General features: G+C 42.8%; 1 protein-coding gene across 3 annotated transcripts in view; it reads right to left on the bottom strand.

Moving 5' to 3' along the window:
- The window catches only part of TPK1 (thiamin pyrophosphokinase 1), a 340,579-nt gene extending 322,867 nt beyond the window's left edge, over positions 1–17,712 (bottom strand). The window contains exon 1 of one of the 3 annotated variants that reach the window (XM_033066879.1): positions 17,492–17,712. In XM_033066879.1, the coding sequence (XP_032922770.1) occupies positions 17,492–17,508 (17 nt within the window). In that variant the 5' untranslated portion in view covers positions 17,509–17,712. The remainder of the gene's footprint in view (positions 1–17,491) is intronic. The other 2 variants (XM_033066870.2, XM_033066856.2) reach the window with 2 other exon arrangements.
- Between the last annotated feature and the right edge of the window lie 1,287 nt (positions 17,713–18,999).

The raw sequence follows: 18,999 nt of genomic DNA, 5'->3' as shown, positions 1-18,999 counted from the left end.
ACATCAGCTAAGCAAGCACCGGAGTGGCAATGTCTACTTTCAAGTTCTTTGACTTTGTTTTCAAGGAAAATCAAATGCCATCCATCACAGGGGACAGAATTAAAGACACTGGACAGAAAGGTGACATTAAGCAGGCTGTATGCTCACTGGACCCCATTCACAATCTCAAAAGAAGCTGGATGCATTTGGTAAAAAACGATTGACATTTATGTTTTTCTCAGTAGGCCTAATTAGGTCTGACATACATCCATTCACACTCAAATAGACATAGAAACCTTCAAGGTTATTTTCCAATTATTTCCACCTACAGTGCCTCATCCTGAAAGGACTGGGAATCTGAACCTTCAAAAGAAGATACAGGTGCTGTTCCTGCATCCTCTCTCATCAACTGAACACTTAAGAAAAGTACTTGTTATTAAAACTCACGACTTTCAAAAAAGGATTTATACTCAGCATCTTTGATTCTATTTCTGCTTGTGATTGACAGAATTTTCATCACACAAATGTTGTAAGTACTGCTCTAATATTGTAAAAGCATTTTAAATGCCCAAAAAGTCAGGTCTGTTCATAACACTATTATTCATGTAGAAACATAAATATCCATTTAAACAGCATAAAAGGTGCTAAAGGATGGTAAAGTAAATTTTCACACATGAAAGAATCAGATGAAATAGTTTCCCCAAAGAGGTTATGAAATATTAAAGTTAAGATAAAGGTCACTTGAAAAGACACATTTAGCAGTGTGTCATGGGCTGGTGGTAGAATCCCCAAACCAAACGAATCTCTTCTCTTTGCTTGGCTTAAAAAAGCAGAGCTTGCTTTAGAGGTTTATATAAATGTTATCATGAAATGTCAGAGGCCCATCAGTAGTCAGCTGCACTTCCACAATGGTCAGATTACCTCTGAAAGGACCGAATTCTTAATTTAGTTCCTAATACTCTGAATGATCTTTCCTAAAAATACTTTTCCTATGATTTTGTCACAGATTTTGTAATCTGCTGTATCGTGAACTGAAAACGGCAGTCAAATCAACAATCTCATTTGTAGATTATTGCAAAAAAACAAGAAAAAAAAACCCTCTTGGTAGCACCTGTATATTCTTTATACCACATCTGTTCAACTGTATTTGTTTTGTTTCTGGTGATGGTATTCAAACTGGCAGAAGCAGAGGCTATAATCTAAAATACAGCAATGACATGCTTTCTGCAAGGATTTAAGGAAGGTTCTTTAGGGTTCTTAAAGCAAATAGTATTAACTAGAAACCCACTACTGTCATGAACATTAAAAGAAGGAAAAAAGTGCCCTTACTGTTAGCTTAACTTCTGAACTTTTCAACATAGTATTTCAGAAAGTGTAATTGCCTCCACTTTGTTGATTAGGAACTAAGGTAAAACAAGGTTAAAATCTTTCCCAATATTATGCAGCATAGGACTCAGGAAAGAAACCTATGTACCTTCAGGTTCATGATAATTGGAAATAAAAAAATCTGACAAAATGCAACTGTTTGTGCAGTACACAAAAGCCTTTTACAGAGACGATTGCATAAAAGTGGAATAACCAGCAATACTAACATTTAAGGCAAAAAATACATTTCACAGTTATGAAGAAAAAAATGACAACTTTGTACTTAATAACTAAGAAACAATGAACTCAAATGAACATCTGTAGTGTCAGAACAAACCCTCCCTAATACACAAAAATGATATAAAGCATTAGGATGTCAAAAAATAAAATGAATTATCAGGTTTGTAGAACAACCTGATAGTGTTTTAGCTATCTTTTGACTTTCTATATAAATGTAATGATCTGCAAAATACCTCTTTTGTACCTATGCTATTTTAGCTGCTCTTTTGTTGATTGTCAATGCTGTATAAGCTGTGCCTCTGCACAGGCTCTGAGCACCTCCATATTGAGTAGACTCCATGAAGTGCCAGGCTCAGACAGGAGGCTGCTCTCTGCAAGAATTCAAGGCAGAAATAGCATTTTGTCATCTAACTCCTCTACCACAGATGTCCTGTGAGAACTTGAGGGTGCAAAAAAAATAGAGCAATATTACATTTAAATTTCACCCTTCTAGTTAAACCTAAACTTCAGAAGTATTAGGTGCATATAAACGCCTTCTTAATAGAGACTTTTCTATTCTACATTCAGAGAAGCTTACTGTGTCTGCTCTGTAACATACCATAGGTATCTCATACTGTTCCCCATCTTCTTATTCTGCAATTCCAACATCATCATTTTAGGATTTGGTGCCAATGTGAGCACATTTCAATCCTTCCATTCACATGTTGCACTCTCTCAAGAGATTGGCTATTTGCTTCTAACCTCTAAAGAAGCCCATAGGATGAATGACAAGATGTTACTAATAATCTGGAAAACTAGTTTTATGTCCCTAAAGAACAAAAAAAACCCTGTAATTTTTGTCCTCTCAGGCAGGATGTTGTCGTTTCTTAATAAAAAGAATGGCTTTTGGCATCTATCAAGTAAATCCAAATCATCATATCATGAGAGATTACTTATATTTATTCTTGCATCTTGCTTCAATTCTTCCCTCAGTTTTATGACATTATCTTTTGTGCCATCTACAATCACAGTCAACTGTGAGAGAGTAACAGAAAGCCAGCATTACTACAATCCCTTTTTCCTTCTCTAGGGAAATCCACTATAGCTTTTGCTACTCCAGACTATCCAGCAACTTAGGATGTAACGGTCCAGGAAATAGTCTTCCCCAGCCTCCTGCTCTCCCTTTGCGATCTCTAAGCATTTAATTTCTATAAAGCAGTTGTTATAAATTGCTATGCACTGTCATTTCATATACCTATCCAGGGTTACCAAAACAAATTACAGACAGAGGGTTAAGCATAAATCACAATGTAAGCAAAGCACACATCTCTTGCTGTGAGGTATCGATGAAAACATTTCAGTGTCATACCCTTCCCCTAACTGCTGCAGGTTAGTAGCTCAAACTTTGTGTATCTAGCAACTAAAAACCACAACTGAAAAAAAATCGCACCAAAACCTGCAGTTGTATAGTAAGAATATAGCTTGTTTCAAAGCCCCAGTTTGTGTGCTAAGAATGTGTTGTGGAGCCAGTGGTTTGTTGCACACCACCCCTCAAATGCTGACATGTTTTGACAACGCTGCCACCAATTCTGATTTTTAAAGCTGAAGAGAGAGTAGATGTTCACCTCAGCCATCTGCCAATGCAGCAGATGAACACGACGCAGACAGTCCATAACTGATGTACCTCAACTCAAAAGAAATCCTGTGATTTAAGACACACTTTCTCACTGGAGATAATGACTAGAAATTACAGTGACAGCAGAATTTTTCTCTAGAGTGATATGCATGAAAACAAAATATATTAACTCTTTCATTATAAAGTGGATCAAACTATAGAAAAACTCTCTGCAGATGTGTTCTCTTGCTGATTTTTACCCTCAGAATCTATAATTGGAGTTTTTGAAAAAAAAAAACAAACCTAGGAGTTATTATTTGAAAGAAGCTTTCCTTTTGAAAATGTACACTACCTTTTGGACATCAAGAGAAAGCATATTCCTAGAAAATTCATCACAGCCTATAGAAGACACTTGTGTTTCTCATCAATACGAAAGATCATCTGTAAAAGCTAATAGAATATGAGAATTTGTAAATGTTCAGGGTTTTTTTCAAGGTAATCCCTCTGAAACCTCTACAAATTCAAGTGCCAATTATCAGCAGTATGGAAACAGATCAAATGAAATCACAGAGGTGGATTTCACCATCTGGAAAACTCATAACAATTGCAGTTCTTGCTCCTTATTGCAGAGCTTACAGAGCTTCACTTGTCATACCTCTTTTCACTTATTTGTGAACTTTTGAGATCATCTGTGATTTAGCTAAAAATAAATATTATTACTGTACTGCAGAAGAAAGCATCATTAATTTGCAGGATGAAAACGATAGACTACAAGAACAAATCCTGCTGGTCTGATTAGCCCAGATGGAGCCAGTCTGATTATCCTTTGTGAGAATGTGTGCGGAAATGGTCTGTCCTTCCTTCAGAGACCATAAGTACACAGGAAACTGCCTCTGACTCTACAGATATGATTCTCAATCTTCTACAGTTTTGTACATTGAAGTTCTGTATATTTGGTCTATTCTTCTGCCCCTAAGTAGAATCAGTTCTCTGATCTGATTCTACTTCATTCTTCTTCACGTACCCTTGAAAAAGGAAAGGTTCCTAGCAACAGGGACTACATGTTCTCAAGTAATGTATTCCGGTGCTTCCTCCTGATACTTACATGTTTTTCCACAAATATCTAACTCAAGCCATCTTTGAAATTCATTTCTTACCCAACTGAAATATAATTGGTGCATATTTCCAAGGGTTGTTATGTATGCTCTTGGGAAAACTATGAATAGGACAATTCAGTACAGATACACTGTGAGCTGCAAAGGTTCTTCCACTGAATAGAACAGCAGGATCTCCTTCCTAAATTCTTCTCTTTTCATGGCTCCTTCTCTCAAGGAATGTAACAAAATTCCTTTTACCTAGTATTTGTATCATAAGATGTGCATTTTCCATATGTATTTGCCACTTGGGGAAAAGAAGAAAAGCAAAGACTGAACAGCAAAGTATAAGATTACAAAACTAGAAGTTTATAAACTCTCACAAAATATTACTATCTCTTCCTATGCATTAACTTTAGATTTCCTCTCTACTGTTCTAATTTACAGTGTATGGGCTATATAACTACATTAGTTTAGAGTTCAGCCCCTTTGTTAATACTCTGAAGCCTTACATTTATTCCGTTCCAACTCTGCTCTCAAAGGAAACTGGCTATTTATTTCAGCAAATGTATTCAAGAAATGTAAATCTGGACACGAAACAGAATAGTTGTGCATAATGTTATATAAGTCTAGCATAACTATTTGTTTCACTGTCTAAATCCAAGCTTTTTTCTTTCTCCTTGTGGAATTCACAATTATAATATTTATAGATAAATAAGAATAGATTCTATGGAAATAATTTCAAAGCTTTTGATTGCTCATGGTAACAAACAGTAAATTCAGCACACTGTGTAATAAAATCTTTCCGCAGTAACTTCTTGCTACCTATGAACAATAACAAAATACTACAGGGGTTTTGGGTGGGGTTTTTTTGGGTTTTTTTTAATTTTAAAAACACAACTTACTCAACATGCAAAGAAGTACAGCCCTCTCAATTTCTGAATTGCATCACAAGAGCTCTGAAATCTGCTCTGTATTCTCCAACACCTCCTTTGTTTCACATAACTAACCACTTAATTCTCTATGCTGCAGGATATACCCATGTCCAGATATATCCACTCCTTTCTTTCTCACAAGTCTGTCCATTTTACTTAAAGAGAAAGGAAGTCTCTACTTTGACACAACAAGTGTTTCAAATTTGTAGACTAAGGGACCAGAAAGGATCGCTGTGACAATCTAGCTTTTTGTACAAAGGATAGCCTGAAACTCATTCTTGTTTCAAGCTGATTTGCAACTGACTTTGGCAGATTCTACATCAATGTTTCTCTAGGTAGAGTATTAGAATGGTTGGTTACTCTTTTCCATGTTAAAGATCAGTACCTATTTCAAGTATGAATTTGTTTGGCTCCTATGTCCAACCTCTGAATCTCATAAATACTTTTGTCTGCCTGAAAGACACAGCTACTGCAATACCAATGCAAATAACAGATTACACTACGTGTTACCTAGAGAGCATTCCACCTTAAGTGCACTCCTGGGTCAGCTTTAACACCACCTTACTGGAGCTGGCTGACACAAAGCTTTTGGCAACAAGCATTCTATTAAACATCTCTTGTGACCCCCTTGGAAGCACCTCCTCTTCCACACCATATGGCCATTGCCACGGAGTGGTACTGGAGGGCCACAATCCAGCTCTCATCACTCCCTGTCCTCTCTGGGGATGCCAGACACCGATGGATAATTTCACACACACTTCACACTTCATCAGCAGGGAAGCTTCCTACAGCGAAAGGAGACATGCCAAGCATGTCCATGTTACAACACATTCTGTCCGTGTGGCTGTCAGAAAACCCTGTTCATGTAGTACATGTTGTATATGCTAAAGGAAGGGATGGGTTTTTTTTCATCTAGCACTGCTGTTGCTCCTCCCAAGTGGCAACCACTTTCTGTGTAACTGGGTGTACACCTGGGGCTTTGTCAACACATCTATGGCAGCTGTGGATGCAAGGAGAAACAAATAAAAGACAAACATGGTCACAGAAACATAGCAAAAAACAAAATTACACAGCAGATCAAACTTCCTAGTGACTTAAAGAGCTTTGCTGGCACAGAAATTCAACTTCTGATCTTATGACAGGATAGCAGACTAAGAGAAACTAAGAAATTCTACCACAGAGTCAAGTAACAAAACCTGTTACTATGAATCAGGTAAATGCAGCAGCAGCTTTATTACTGACCGGTACATAAGAACATAAGAACAGTAGAGCAAACAGAACTAAGAGATTGAGTTCCCATGCAAAGACCCTACCAACAAGTCAGTTCAAGGAAGAACATCTAATATTAGTGATTTTATTTCCCACAGCTACAAAATGATCACTTAAATCCTCTGTTTATAGTCACCAAAGTCATTAGAAAGGCTCAAAGACTGTGCATACAGTACTAAATGTCACTCCCACAGTGGATTCTGTGCAAAGAAAGCAGAGTTAATAGGAAAGCACTCTTGATAACAGTAGCAAAACACCGGCACTTCAAGACAACAGAATTGAAGATAACACCAATCTACAGTGAAAGTTATATCATAGAATCATAGAAGGGTTGAGGTTGGAAGGACCTTAAAGATCATCTAGTTCCAACCCCCCTTAGAATGGGCATTCCACCAGACCACGTTACTCAGAACCCCATCCAACTTAGCCTTGAACACTTCCAGGGATGGGACACCCACAACATCTCTGGGCATCTTATTCCAGTGCCTCGTCACTGTCACAGTCAAGAGTTTCCTCCTCAAACCTAATCTAAACTTACCCTATTTCACTTGAAACCCATTCTCCCTTGTCCTATTACATGTCCTTGGCAAAAGTCCCTCATCAGCTCTCTTGCAGGGCCCCCATGAAGTACTGAAAGCCTTAGAGGTTGTTCTAAGGTCTGCCCAGAGCCTTCACTGCTCCAGGCTGAACAACGCCAGCTCTCTCAGCCTGTTTTCATAGGGAAGGTGTTTCAAACTCTTGATCATCTTTGTGGTCCTTCAGCAGATCCATGTCCTTATTCTGGGGTCACGAGAAAAGGACACAGTACTCCAGAGGGGGTATCATGACAGTAGAGTCATTAGATCTGTTTCAGGCAAAATACTGTGGCCGTACTTTTCAATAAAACTGCTGTGCAAAGTCCAGAAAAACAAACATTAACCTGCCCTTAACAAAAGCTTCCTCAGTATTATTCTTTTTTCTTCTTTCTTTCTTTCTGTGTTTCTTTAAGCATCAATCAAGCTCTTCTTTAAGAAACCTGAAAGGCAAATTTTCCATTTGTAGTAGGAAATGGCAATATGGAGACAATTTCATATCAGAACTTAATCACCTCCATTTTGCCCAGATTGACTCATTATGAAATTAGGTGACAAATTGCCCAGAGCTATTTTTGTTGCATCCGCAGCAGCTAAGACACTGCACCATTTCCTCTGGCAGTCCAAGTGTCCAAGCAGCAGATCTTTAGCTGCTTGACTCTCAAGATGCCCTCTAACATGTTTTTCTCTTTTGGATTCATAGTATGGCAAAACACTGCTTAGATGTTTATTAAATACATCTGTAAACTGAACAGGGAAACAGCTCCATATGAGGACACAGGCTACAGTCAAAAGTCTGTGGTTTACCCTCTATAGCTTGCAGAACACTAATCTCCTGAAATGAAAGTGTTGCCCAACTCAAAGTATGTGCATTAGAGGCTGTTGGTTACATTGAAAGCAGACAGAGATCCTGATGCCCACCTGATACACAGGTTAAACTCCCTGGTACAAGCTTCACTTCAGCCTACAGGGTTTCCCCATACATAACTCATCAAGAGTGCAAAGTCTCAAAATGGAGCACCTGGAGATTGATGCTTTTTCCACAGCTGCTCTGTGATATACGTCAACCCCAAGAATGTTTTGAGTGATTTAAGTCACATCACCTGCTGAACAACTGCCCAGGTACAGTTTCAAACCAACAGCCTTTTAACTCATCCTGAAAAACTACATCTTTTGCCTTAGCTCTGGTCTATGGGTCAGTGCTTCACTTGCCATGCTTAAATTAGCTGTAAGTATAAAAGTAAATAAATCTCACACACAGATTTCATTGACATACCAGCGCCCTTCTGCTATGAACGCTGAATCATGGAATTGTTAAGGTTGGAATGGACCTCTGGAGATCATTCAGGTCAACCTTCCTACCAAGGAAGAGTCACCTAGAGCAGGTTACACAGGAACTAATTCAGGCACATTTTTAATGTCTCCAGAGGGGAGACACAACCTCTCTGGGCAGCCCGTTCCAGTTTTCTGCCACTCCCAATGTAAAGTTTGTTCTTATGTTGAGCTGGTACTACTTGTGTTTTAGTTTATGGCCATTGCTCTTTATTCTGTCACTGGGGGCTACTGAAAAGAGTCTGGCACAATTATCTTGGCACTTGCCTTTCAGATACTTATACGCATTAATAAGATCCCCTCTTAGTTTCTTCTCCAGATGAAACAGGTCCAGCTCTCACAGTCTCTCCTCCCAAGGGACATCCCTGATCATCTTTCACTGGACAAGTAGTTCAATGTTTTTCTTGTACTGTCAGTCCCAGAACTGGACACAGCACTTCAGATATGGAATCACTGCAGCTGAGTAGAGAGGTAGGATCAGCTCCCTTGACTGGCAGGGCACCTTCTTCCTGATGCACCCCCACAATACCCCACAATACCATTGACTCTCCTGGCCACAAGGGCACTGCTGTCACCCTGTCAACCTGTCACCCACCAAGATTCCAAGGTCCTTCTCAGCAAAGATGCTCTCTAGTAGGTCATCCCCTAACCCATAATTGTGATTGAGTTCTCTTCTTTCATGTATGTTTATACAGAACACATTATTATGAATTGCGTCTATGGGGAAAAAACAGAAAAAAAGAAAAAGAAGAAAGAATGTCTTTCCTGACACATTTTGCTGTGTCTGCACCAGGCAAGTCCACAGACACCTTTACTGACACTGTCATGGAAGTCAAAGCTTTTCTAGTCGAGTCCCCAGTGTTTTGTAACATCAGCATATTTTCCTTCTGCAGTAAAGCCAACTTCCTTCTCACAGACAATTTTCACCACCAAAGACACTGAACAATTTGGTCAAAAATTGCACATATAAATACTTCTTAACTACAGTAAATTCACGAATACAAGCCGCACTGAGTATAAGCCGCATCTCTGGGTGTTGGCAAATATTTCGGTTTTTGTCCATAGATAAGCCGCACCCGAATATAAGCCGCTCTGTCGTTTGCAGCGAGTACCCGCGTGCAATTAGTAACAGAACCACGGGAGGGCGGGGTTTACTGGCTGAGCTAAGGCTGTGCAGGCTCGGCCCGCTAGGGGCCGCTGACAGGGCCAGGTGGCCCAGCCCGGTGCTGCCGCTCAGGGCCGGCCGCCGCTGCCACTGGGCTCGGTCACCCCGGGTCGGCGCTGCCCCGCAGTGGCAGGCAGGGACGGAGCTTCCCCCGCTCCTACGGCAGCGGTGGCGGGCGGGGACGGAGCTTTCCCGCACCCGTGGCGCCGGCAGCGGGCGCGGACAAAGCACCCCGCCTCCTCCCCAGGCCGCGGCAATGGCTGCGCGGGGCTCCCGTCGGCTCCCCGAGACGCGGCAATGGCGACGCGCACTTCCCCCCCCCTCCCTGGGCCGCAGCAATGGCTGCGCAGGGGTCCCGTCGGCTCCCGGAGCCACGGCAACGGCAGTGCCCCCCCCCGTCGGCTCCCCGGGTCGCGGCAATGGCGGCGCGCCCCCCCCCCCCGTCCTCCCCGGGCCGCGGCAACGGCGGCGCGCACTTCCCCCCCTACTCCCCGGGCCGCGGCAATGGCGGCGCCCCGCCCCCCCCCCCCCCTCCCCTGGGCTGCGGCAGAGGAGGGAAGAAGAGAGCTCTCCCGCCTCTCTCCCCGCCCCCCAAGCTGCCTGCAGGGAGTCAGGGCAACACGGTAACACTGTAACAATTGCGAAATGCCAGCTTTTACTGGCAGGTGCTTGGCTCGGCACTCTGGCTGGCACGTCTGGGGTTGTAAATGTCAGAAAATTATTCACATATTAGCCGCCCCCGACTATTAGCCGCACTTCCGGGTTTCCACCAAAATTTTTGTCAAATTGCTGCGGCTTGTATTCGTGAAATTACTGTACTCAATTATTGCTGTGGTGCCCAGTATCAATGTCGACCAGATAATTCAGGGTAAAGGATAGACCAGAAAAAAAGAGCTACAGTAAGAGAAAACAAGAAATAAAACCAAACAGAACCCTCACTAACAGTCTCAACTATAGAATAAATAAATAATTTGTGTGTGTACAGGTTGTGCTCCTACTGAATTCACTGGCCAGGTTCCCATTTATTTCAATTGGCCTGATAAACACATGCATCCCTCTAGCTTCTGTCCTGCCAGAGCGGAAGCCTGACAGACAATCCATCAACATAAGCTACAAAGAATCAGCAGTAGCACTGTGAAAATTCAACTGCCATTCAAAATAAAATTCAAAACTAGGAAATTACAGGAAAAGCCTTCCAGCAGCTTCAATTGCTATTGGATATGCAATGACAGATTTAATTTAAAGCAGTCCAAAAGCTATATACGTGTGCTCTCTACGTAGAATTTAACTAACAGAACATTCCTGTAAAACTTTAAATTCTGAACTCTCTTTTTAATTTTGCAAAAGCAGTACTATGCAAACACTGTTAATCATATTCCTAATGTTTAAGGTCAGAGCTGAATGGAATGGAGAACCTGCTTCCATAAATTCACATCTAATTCACCACAGCTATACTTTACAGAAAAATGTAAGGCAAAAATCTGAAGAACTGTTTATATTTCAGTGTGGTTAGCTATACTCTGGTAGAAGGGAAAACTGATAGTTCTTTTCCATCTTGAAATTATTTGACTAGAGACCAGATTAATTAACCTTGCTGGACACACTGCAAATTCCCCTCTCTGTGTAGAAATCAGAGATAGGAAATGCTCTATGCTGTACCAAGAAGTCGTTGTATACATCTGAGTTCTCTCCTGTTGATTTACTACATTTTGTTTGGATAAGATCTACTACCGGGTTGTAGGGATTTTTATTTGTTTGTGGGTTGGTTCTGTGGTTTGTTGGTTTATTTGCTAATCTGAGGTTTTTTGTTTTGTTTTGTTGGAGGGCAGAGGGAGAGAAGCATCCCCCCTTCTTTTATCCACATTTTCCAACAATGGTACTTTGAGACTGACATGGTTATTTTCATGGTACACAGAAAAAAGAATTGTTGTATTTCTAACTAGTAATTTCCCTGGACAAAGTTAACAGCATTGTTCTTAAAGGTCCTAACCCCTGAGCTTATATCCAAACCTAAAACTCTTTAGAAGTGAAAGCTGATGAGAATTGACTAATGAAAAGAAGCTGCTAACCCTTTAACTTGTTTTCAGGTGGCTTCTTTACTTGGGGATTTTTACTTTGCTTTAAGACACTGATTTTAGGTTTCACTCTTGATGCTGCTGTCTTCTACAAAGATTAAGCTTTGATAAATATCTCAGGATGTCCAAACCTAAAGCAAATCCATAAGGATGCCTGGGGTTTGTTATTTTGGATCTTGAAAAATCTCAAATCTACCTGTGTTGTTTCCTCCTGCATAAATAATGTGCTTCATTTCTATGCTTCATATTCAATTTCTCTATAAATCAGACTTAGATGAGCTAAGAAAAAAACCCCAAATCCTCTTCTGTTTTCCACTTCCAGAAAGTAAAACTAGCTCTTTATATATGTATACACATAGATTTGAGATATAGCATAATGCTAAAGGTGCTGTGAATCTGTTATAGTGTTTTAAAGGCTGATCAGAGACACGTAAGTGAATACAGTAGAGGAGAAACAAAAGTTGAAAGTCCACTATTCTCCTTGACTTCCTGTTTCTTCTTAACATTAATATTTTGCTCTTTAAACACTAACAAGTTTAAAAGGCTTTAAGTAGTACTCCTCCATACGTGTAACTGGACACAAGCAACATGGACATTTGATGATGGAACAAGGGTATTTCCCATCTCCTTATCTGGTGTTAAATCACAGGAGAAAAACAAGAAAAAACAAAACTACGGGAGATCAGCTAGTGTATTTCCTAGCTTTAAGCCTCAGCTGATGGAAAATAACAAGACCTTCAAAAAGGAATTTAATTTATCCAGGTGCTTTACTATCTGGGGAAGCAGTAATGAATGTTTTTATCTCAGAAATTCCAGTAACATCATTATTGCTCTTATACTAGATGGGGTCTTGAATATTTTTTGTTAATTTGAGGTTCTTTTTGTTAGGCTGCTTATTTGTGGGATTTTTGGAGGTGGATTTTGGTTTTGGTTTTTTTTTTTTGGTTTTTGTCTTTTTTGAGATGACCTCAGAACCATCATACTTCCACTCAAAAGCTCAAAAGAGAGCTATGCCCTATTTATAGCTGCAATATATGGAACTATCAGTGCACTGACACTGCACAACATGAGAATCCAACATCCACACAAACAGCAACTGAAGTCAACAGCTTCAAAAGGCGGCCCTGTATGTACAAAAACAAGTAAAATAAGTAAATGTCTACTCATTTTCCTGTTAGCTCCAATGGTTAAAAGTTAAAATGGTTATAGATGCGTCATTACCCATTCAAAACATACTTGCATAGAAAGCATTAAAAAATAAAAATAAAGAACTCCAAAAGCTTTCCACGAGTGAAAGCAAAGATCTATAAGAAAGTAGTGAGGTTAACAATGAATATGTCTTTTAAATGCCATTCTGCCTGTAATACTTCACTCATAAGTGCATATGTAAGTAATCTACACAATAATACTTAGAAAACAAATGCTCACACAGCAGACTAGCAAGCAGCAGGGTCTGAGTAGCTTAATATTAACAGCTATTTCAAAAATAAACTAACAAGTTTCAGGTAGCCAGATTAGATGAATGGTGCTGCTACTTAAATGAAATGAAGAACTAGAGCAGGTCAACAACATTCAGAGGGGAAAAAAAACATTTTAAAAGTATTTCAGTCAAAAAAGACAGAACAATATAACAGCCATATGGAAGTGCTTCCTAATTTTATTAAGGACTGCCAGTAGTAGCCTTAAAAGAACTGACATCCCTGCTAACACTTTTTCAGTTTAGGTGAATTCAGTAACAGCTTTTGATTTACCTAAAAACTTCACTAGTCTGACCCAACAACTGCGGCACAAATCCTGCAAAATTGCAGAGCTATCCAATAGCTTGGGACTCCACAACTATTCCATACACCTTTAATATTTAGGAACTAACAGAGACCATCAGGTTGATATTCTAACCCCACAGGTGTCATGATTTCTATCACAGAGTTTTGTGAATTAGATTGCAAAATAGTGCATCATAGATACCAATAGTGCATCATAGATACCATGCAGAACTCTGGTAAAGGGACATTTAAACAGTCACTGGCATGTGTACCAGGCAGGAGGTCATTCACTGAATTGCAAACATGTCACTGTTTCACAAAATAACTTTGAATCCTTAGTGTCAGATATCAGGGAACACTAAGTAAGAAGTCCAAGCCCCAGGCATTTAAAAGGAATATGGTGATACAATCCTTTCGGAGATAACTCGTTTACAGCCAGTAACATTTCCAGGAAAAGACACTGAGTAAAGCAAGAGACAATCAAACTTGCAGAATGATGGAAGAGCATTCAGAGCATATTGTTGCTTCCTCTTGTTCTCTTTGCTTTAAATTCAATGGAGAATTTTATAGTCCCTTTGCACAAAGAGGTAACTATATATTTTCTCCATAGCTCTGAAGCAGTCTTTGTCCTATGTGTTGTGGATCTGTCTCTCACGGCATATAGATGACCTTGCTTCAGTGAGATAAATTCAGAACACCCACTTCTGAGCAAACCAAGTTTTAACCACCAGTTCTGAATGCAGCATAGTTCAGGAGTGCATTTGACTCGGGGCATGGAGAACTGGGGACAGGGAAACTAACTCTCACTGGTAGCACAGGTTCCCTGTCACTCAGAGTAAGGTCAGCTTCAGCATACCTTCTACAAGGCACAGAAGAGAGCAGAGGGATAAATAGGATTTGCTGCTTCTTTGCATCACCTCCACCTCTACAAGGCAAGACACTCATACTGGGAGCTGTTGGATTATAAACTGAGGAAGATAGCATCACTCCACTTGATAAAACCAATATCGAGCTACACTTTAAGGACTGTGCAAGGCAAGGAATCATTAATCACATGTGGAGATGAGCGAGAATCCAGGCTATGCTATGGCAGGTGACATAAAATGTTCCCTGTGAGAAAACACAGCCTAGCAAACTGGCAACTCTGGCCTTCACAAAATCTCAAGTGGTATTCAGGGGCAACCTTATTAGAGGATGCTACAGTACTTCCACTGTTAAGCAGTCACAAGCACAGTACACTCAGCTCCCAAAGTTCATGGCATTAAAATAATAAATTAGAAACACTTGTCTCTGCAGAAGTGCCTGCAGCACAGTCTGGGACAAGCAGCAGGAGGCAATGACAGTGCAAGAAAAGGGTATAAACAGCAGGAGGAAAATGTCAAGTCTATCAGAGGTTGCTCCACAATAAACAAAACGTCTCTTGTCGTGAATTCACAGGCTGTAGTGTGACATCATTATCAGCCTCCTATAAGAGCCTTGCCTGTGAAGCTTCTGCCTGACCCTTCCACACAGCATACAGGTCTCTGTGGTGGAGCCTTCTGTGAGCCTTTTTAAATCTTTCATTCCATGAGGAAATGAAAATGTATTTGTTTTAGTGTGCAAGACATGAATTTAGACTCAATCCCACTTTAAATTTTATCTTCAAACATAGCTGACAAATCTTTCACAGTGTCCCCACCATAAACACATTGCTATACACTATATTATTTTTAGTATTGAAGGAAAGGGGTAAGGTCCATAGTGCTTCAATGGTCTCAAAGAGGTTTATTTTGTAAGCTCATGTTTAGCTTCTAGGAAGTGCCACGTTCTTCACTGATTAGCTTTATACTGTTTGGACACCTAAATACCTATCCCAATGAAGCAAACAGATGGAGGAACTACTGGTAGGTACTTTCTCCAGAAGAAATTGGGAGGCTCACTTTACCTATCCAATTTTGAAAACCTTATTTTTGAGTTCCCCAAGTGGGATATCAGAGCTTAAATGGTCGAATTGCCAAATAAATCTGCTCAGCCTTGAATACTTTGAGCAGGCTAATTCAGTTGGTAATGCTGGTAATGAATGTCTGTAACGATGACAGGGATCCTGATGAAATACCACTGTGCATTTTACAGGCACAGCCTATATAGCCAACTGATTAGTAGGTAAGTAGCAGACTTTTCTTTCAGAGAAGCAAGCTTCTTTACATCCAGCTGGAGCTTCCGGTATGAGAAGGCCAAAGGTACGAGAAACCTGAACAAACATCTCCAATTGTCAAATCCAACCAGACATAACCAAAGAAAAAGACAGGCAGCTCCTAGAAATTGAGGACATATGATAGTTCTAGCATCATACAATGTCTATCAAAGGCAACTACCTTATTATACAAACAGAAATGCTGGTACTTCCAAAGAGATAAATTTATAGAACCATAAAAAAGTTAAGCGGTTGGAATGGACCTTAAAGATAATCTAGTTCCAATCTTCCCTGCCATGGATAGGGACATCACTAACTAAAACAGGTTGCTCACAGCCTTATCCAACCTGGCCTTGAACAGTGACAGCGTTGGGGCATCCACAACCTCTCTGGGCAACCTATTCCAGTGTCTCACCACCTTCACAGTAAAGAATTTCTTCCTAGAATCTATAACCTAAAATTCCTCTCTTTGAATTTGAACCCATTAGTCCTTGTCCTATCGCTACAGTTCCGGATGGAGAACCCCTCTCCGGCTTCCCTGCAGGCCCCCTCCAGATACAAGGCACTAGCTATGAGGTCTCCACACAAACTCACAGCAACCTCTTCTCCAGCCTGAACAGCCCAATTCTCAGCTTGTCCTTGTAGGGCAGGTGCACCAGTCCACTTAGCAACTTCTAAAGGTAGCTTTTTGTTTGGACTTATTACATACTTAGCAATCACTTACTGTATACAAGAGGACATCATGTCCAATGAATCAAAGTTCATCTATTAAAGTAACACGTACACACTCATTCCCTCTTTCCACCCAAAGCAACAGTGTATCACACACACAGCGACAAATGCACATTTCTGTCAGGAATACCATGAGTGCAGCTTTACCTGTTAGTAGTTTTAACCATGTCCTTAAGAAGTTCTAAGAATCACAGCAAAGCATGACTTAAAAAATGTATCACAGTGGAATGTATTTAAACATGTTCTTGAGCTGCTTGCTCTTGAAAGTGTGCATTCTGTTAAACTCTGCCCTTCCTACAGATCTTACTAGTAAATAAATAACAATATTTACCTCAATGCAGCAGTTGCTGTGTCAGAACAGAATAGAAAAGAGCAGTGTCACTTAGAATTCAGCTGCTACGCCAAAATTTCTATGCAGCTTTAAAGTTACATTTAAGAAAGATAAAAATATTTACTGCTTATAATGGTATCATGGAACAACAAATTGGACCCTACTGAATTAGACACTGCAAACGCAGAGTGAAGAGGTGCCTATTCCAAACTGTGTACGAGCAACTTGGATGAGTCTGTGCTTATAACAGGCGTTCCATCCTCTAGACACATAATAAGTTAATGATGTATATTAATAAAGCTCACCTCTCAGGTCTCAAAAATAATATCAAAACCACAATCCTGTTGTAAAGCTTGGGAAAACCAAAGCAAACCCTGAATACAACCCTCAAAGCTTTGCTGTGCAGAACTGAAGGGCAAGGCAGGGTGCAAAGGTGGCTCTAGGGCAAAGCACACGGCATAAAGCGGGGAGCCAAAGGCACACGGAGGATGAATGCCAAGCCCGGGGGGCCCCATGCCCCAGGGGGCAGCCAGGAGATTCGGGACAGACCGGCGTCACCGGAGCGCTCTGCCGGGCCAAGCCGGGAAAACGGCGGCAGCAAACGGAAAGTACCGACTGAACCCGGAAGGTCTGGGTTTAAATGTCAAATTTGAACTCCAAAGGGGGTTAACAGGGTACCAAAGCGCTGTAGTGAGCCCAAAACTCAGCCTAAGTGGGGCAGACACAGCAGGCAGACACACCGCGGTGTTTCCGCAGCGGGGCTCGGCGAGGCTGCGGGAGGCAGGGCTAGGGCGGAGGCGCGGCCGCCCCGCTCCCCTCCCCGCGCTGCTGGCGCGGCGGGGCCGGCGTGGCTGGGGCGGGAGGTACCGTACCGGCGGGCAGGAGGCATTCCAGCGGCGTGAATGCGCGCTCCATAGCCCCGCGGGACGAGCAGGCACAAGCTAAAGGCACGGAGAGCCGGGCGGGGCCGGCGGCGCGGGGGCGGGCGGGGAGCAGCCGTGCCCCTTCCCGGTCTCCCCGAGGAACGCCTGCAGCCACACGGCCGCGGCGGCGGCTGCGCCCGCCCTTGCAGGCGATAGGCGGCGGCGCTGCCCGGGTACCTTCGGCCGCGCGTCCTCCTACATCCCCCGACCGGGACCAGGGACCGGGATGTGCGTGGGAGACGAGGGCGTCAGGGCCGGCCGAGGGAATCGATGGCCGCCGCAATCTGTTGCTCGGCGGTTGATTTAGCAGCAGGGGAAAAGGCGGGACACGTTGATTGGCAGCGGCGGAGGCCTATGGGGCATGTGCTGGGGGCGGGGCTAAGGGACGGCCCCCGCCCCCGGCAGCGCCTGAGCTCACCCCAAGGCGCGAGAGGGAGAGGGGAGGGGAGAGGGACAAGGATAGGGGCAGGAGCCCAAGGGAGGAGGGGTCGGGTAGCGAGCGAAGGAGTGCCGGGCCTCTCTGGGCTCCGGAGCGGTGCTGACCTGAGCGGTACGGCGACGCTCGGGGAGGCCGGGTAGGGCCGCCTCGGGGCGGGCACCTGCGGCGGTGTACCGAGCCCTTCGCTCGGAGTGAAAGTCCTCAAATCAGCCGATGGAAACTGAAGAGAAATAAAAACTGTGCCGTGAGTGCTCATGCCCTCGCATGCCGCCTGTGTGCCAGCGCCCTCGGGATGCAGGGGAAGCCGTGCCGGAGGGCTGGCAGCATCCCGGCTGTGCTGTCTCCACCAGTGCCATCTGTGCCCTTCCAGCTCGCCCAGAATGATGGGGCATTCCTAGGTGCAGCTTTAGTTTCAATTAATAAAATTCCAAAAACATCACAGAACTTTTTAAATACAGAGTTTCTTCTCGCTCACAACTCTTAATTGGGGCGTCAATCATCTTCAAGCATAAAATGGAAACACTGCTAAATTTAAGTTTGCTTTGGGAGCACAGGGGGGCGAGTTTTGACCCCTCAAACGTGTCAATAATGTGTTTCCACCTCCTGGGTCGGCCTTTGTCCCTGCAGGTACCATCTCCAGCCGCTCCCCCAGGTACACGGTGGACATGGCCTCGCACGAGGAGTTCCCATTGCTGTTCCCGTCTCCTCGCTGCACGGAGCTGTCCTGGCTCGGCGGCTCTCCCGGGAGCTCGGAGGGAGCGCAGCGGCGCGGGGCCCCGCAGCAGAGGGCAGCAGAGGAGCGCCGGTCCTTCCCTCTTTGTCTTCCTCCTCTCTTTCTTCCCTCCGTCCCGTCCGTCCGTCCTTCCGCTGCTCGGGCATGCCGTGCACCGCGGGGTGGGACGAGACGGGAGGACAAGGTGTCCTTCTAGGGGCGTGTGGAAAAAGCGTGAGCTAGGTCCATGGGCTAGGTGCTCACAAGGGTATTTTCCAACCTAGTAATTGTGTGATTGTCTGTCAG

Source organism: Catharus ustulatus, chromosome 1 (assembly GCF_009819885.2).
Source record: "Catharus ustulatus isolate bCatUst1 chromosome 1, bCatUst1.pri.v2, whole genome shotgun sequence".
In the NCBI taxonomy this organism is placed as follows: domain Eukaryota; kingdom Metazoa; phylum Chordata; class Aves; order Passeriformes; family Turdidae; genus Catharus; species Catharus ustulatus.
Note: the sequence above shows the minus strand (reverse complement) of the source record. Positions and strands in the feature narration are given on the sequence as shown.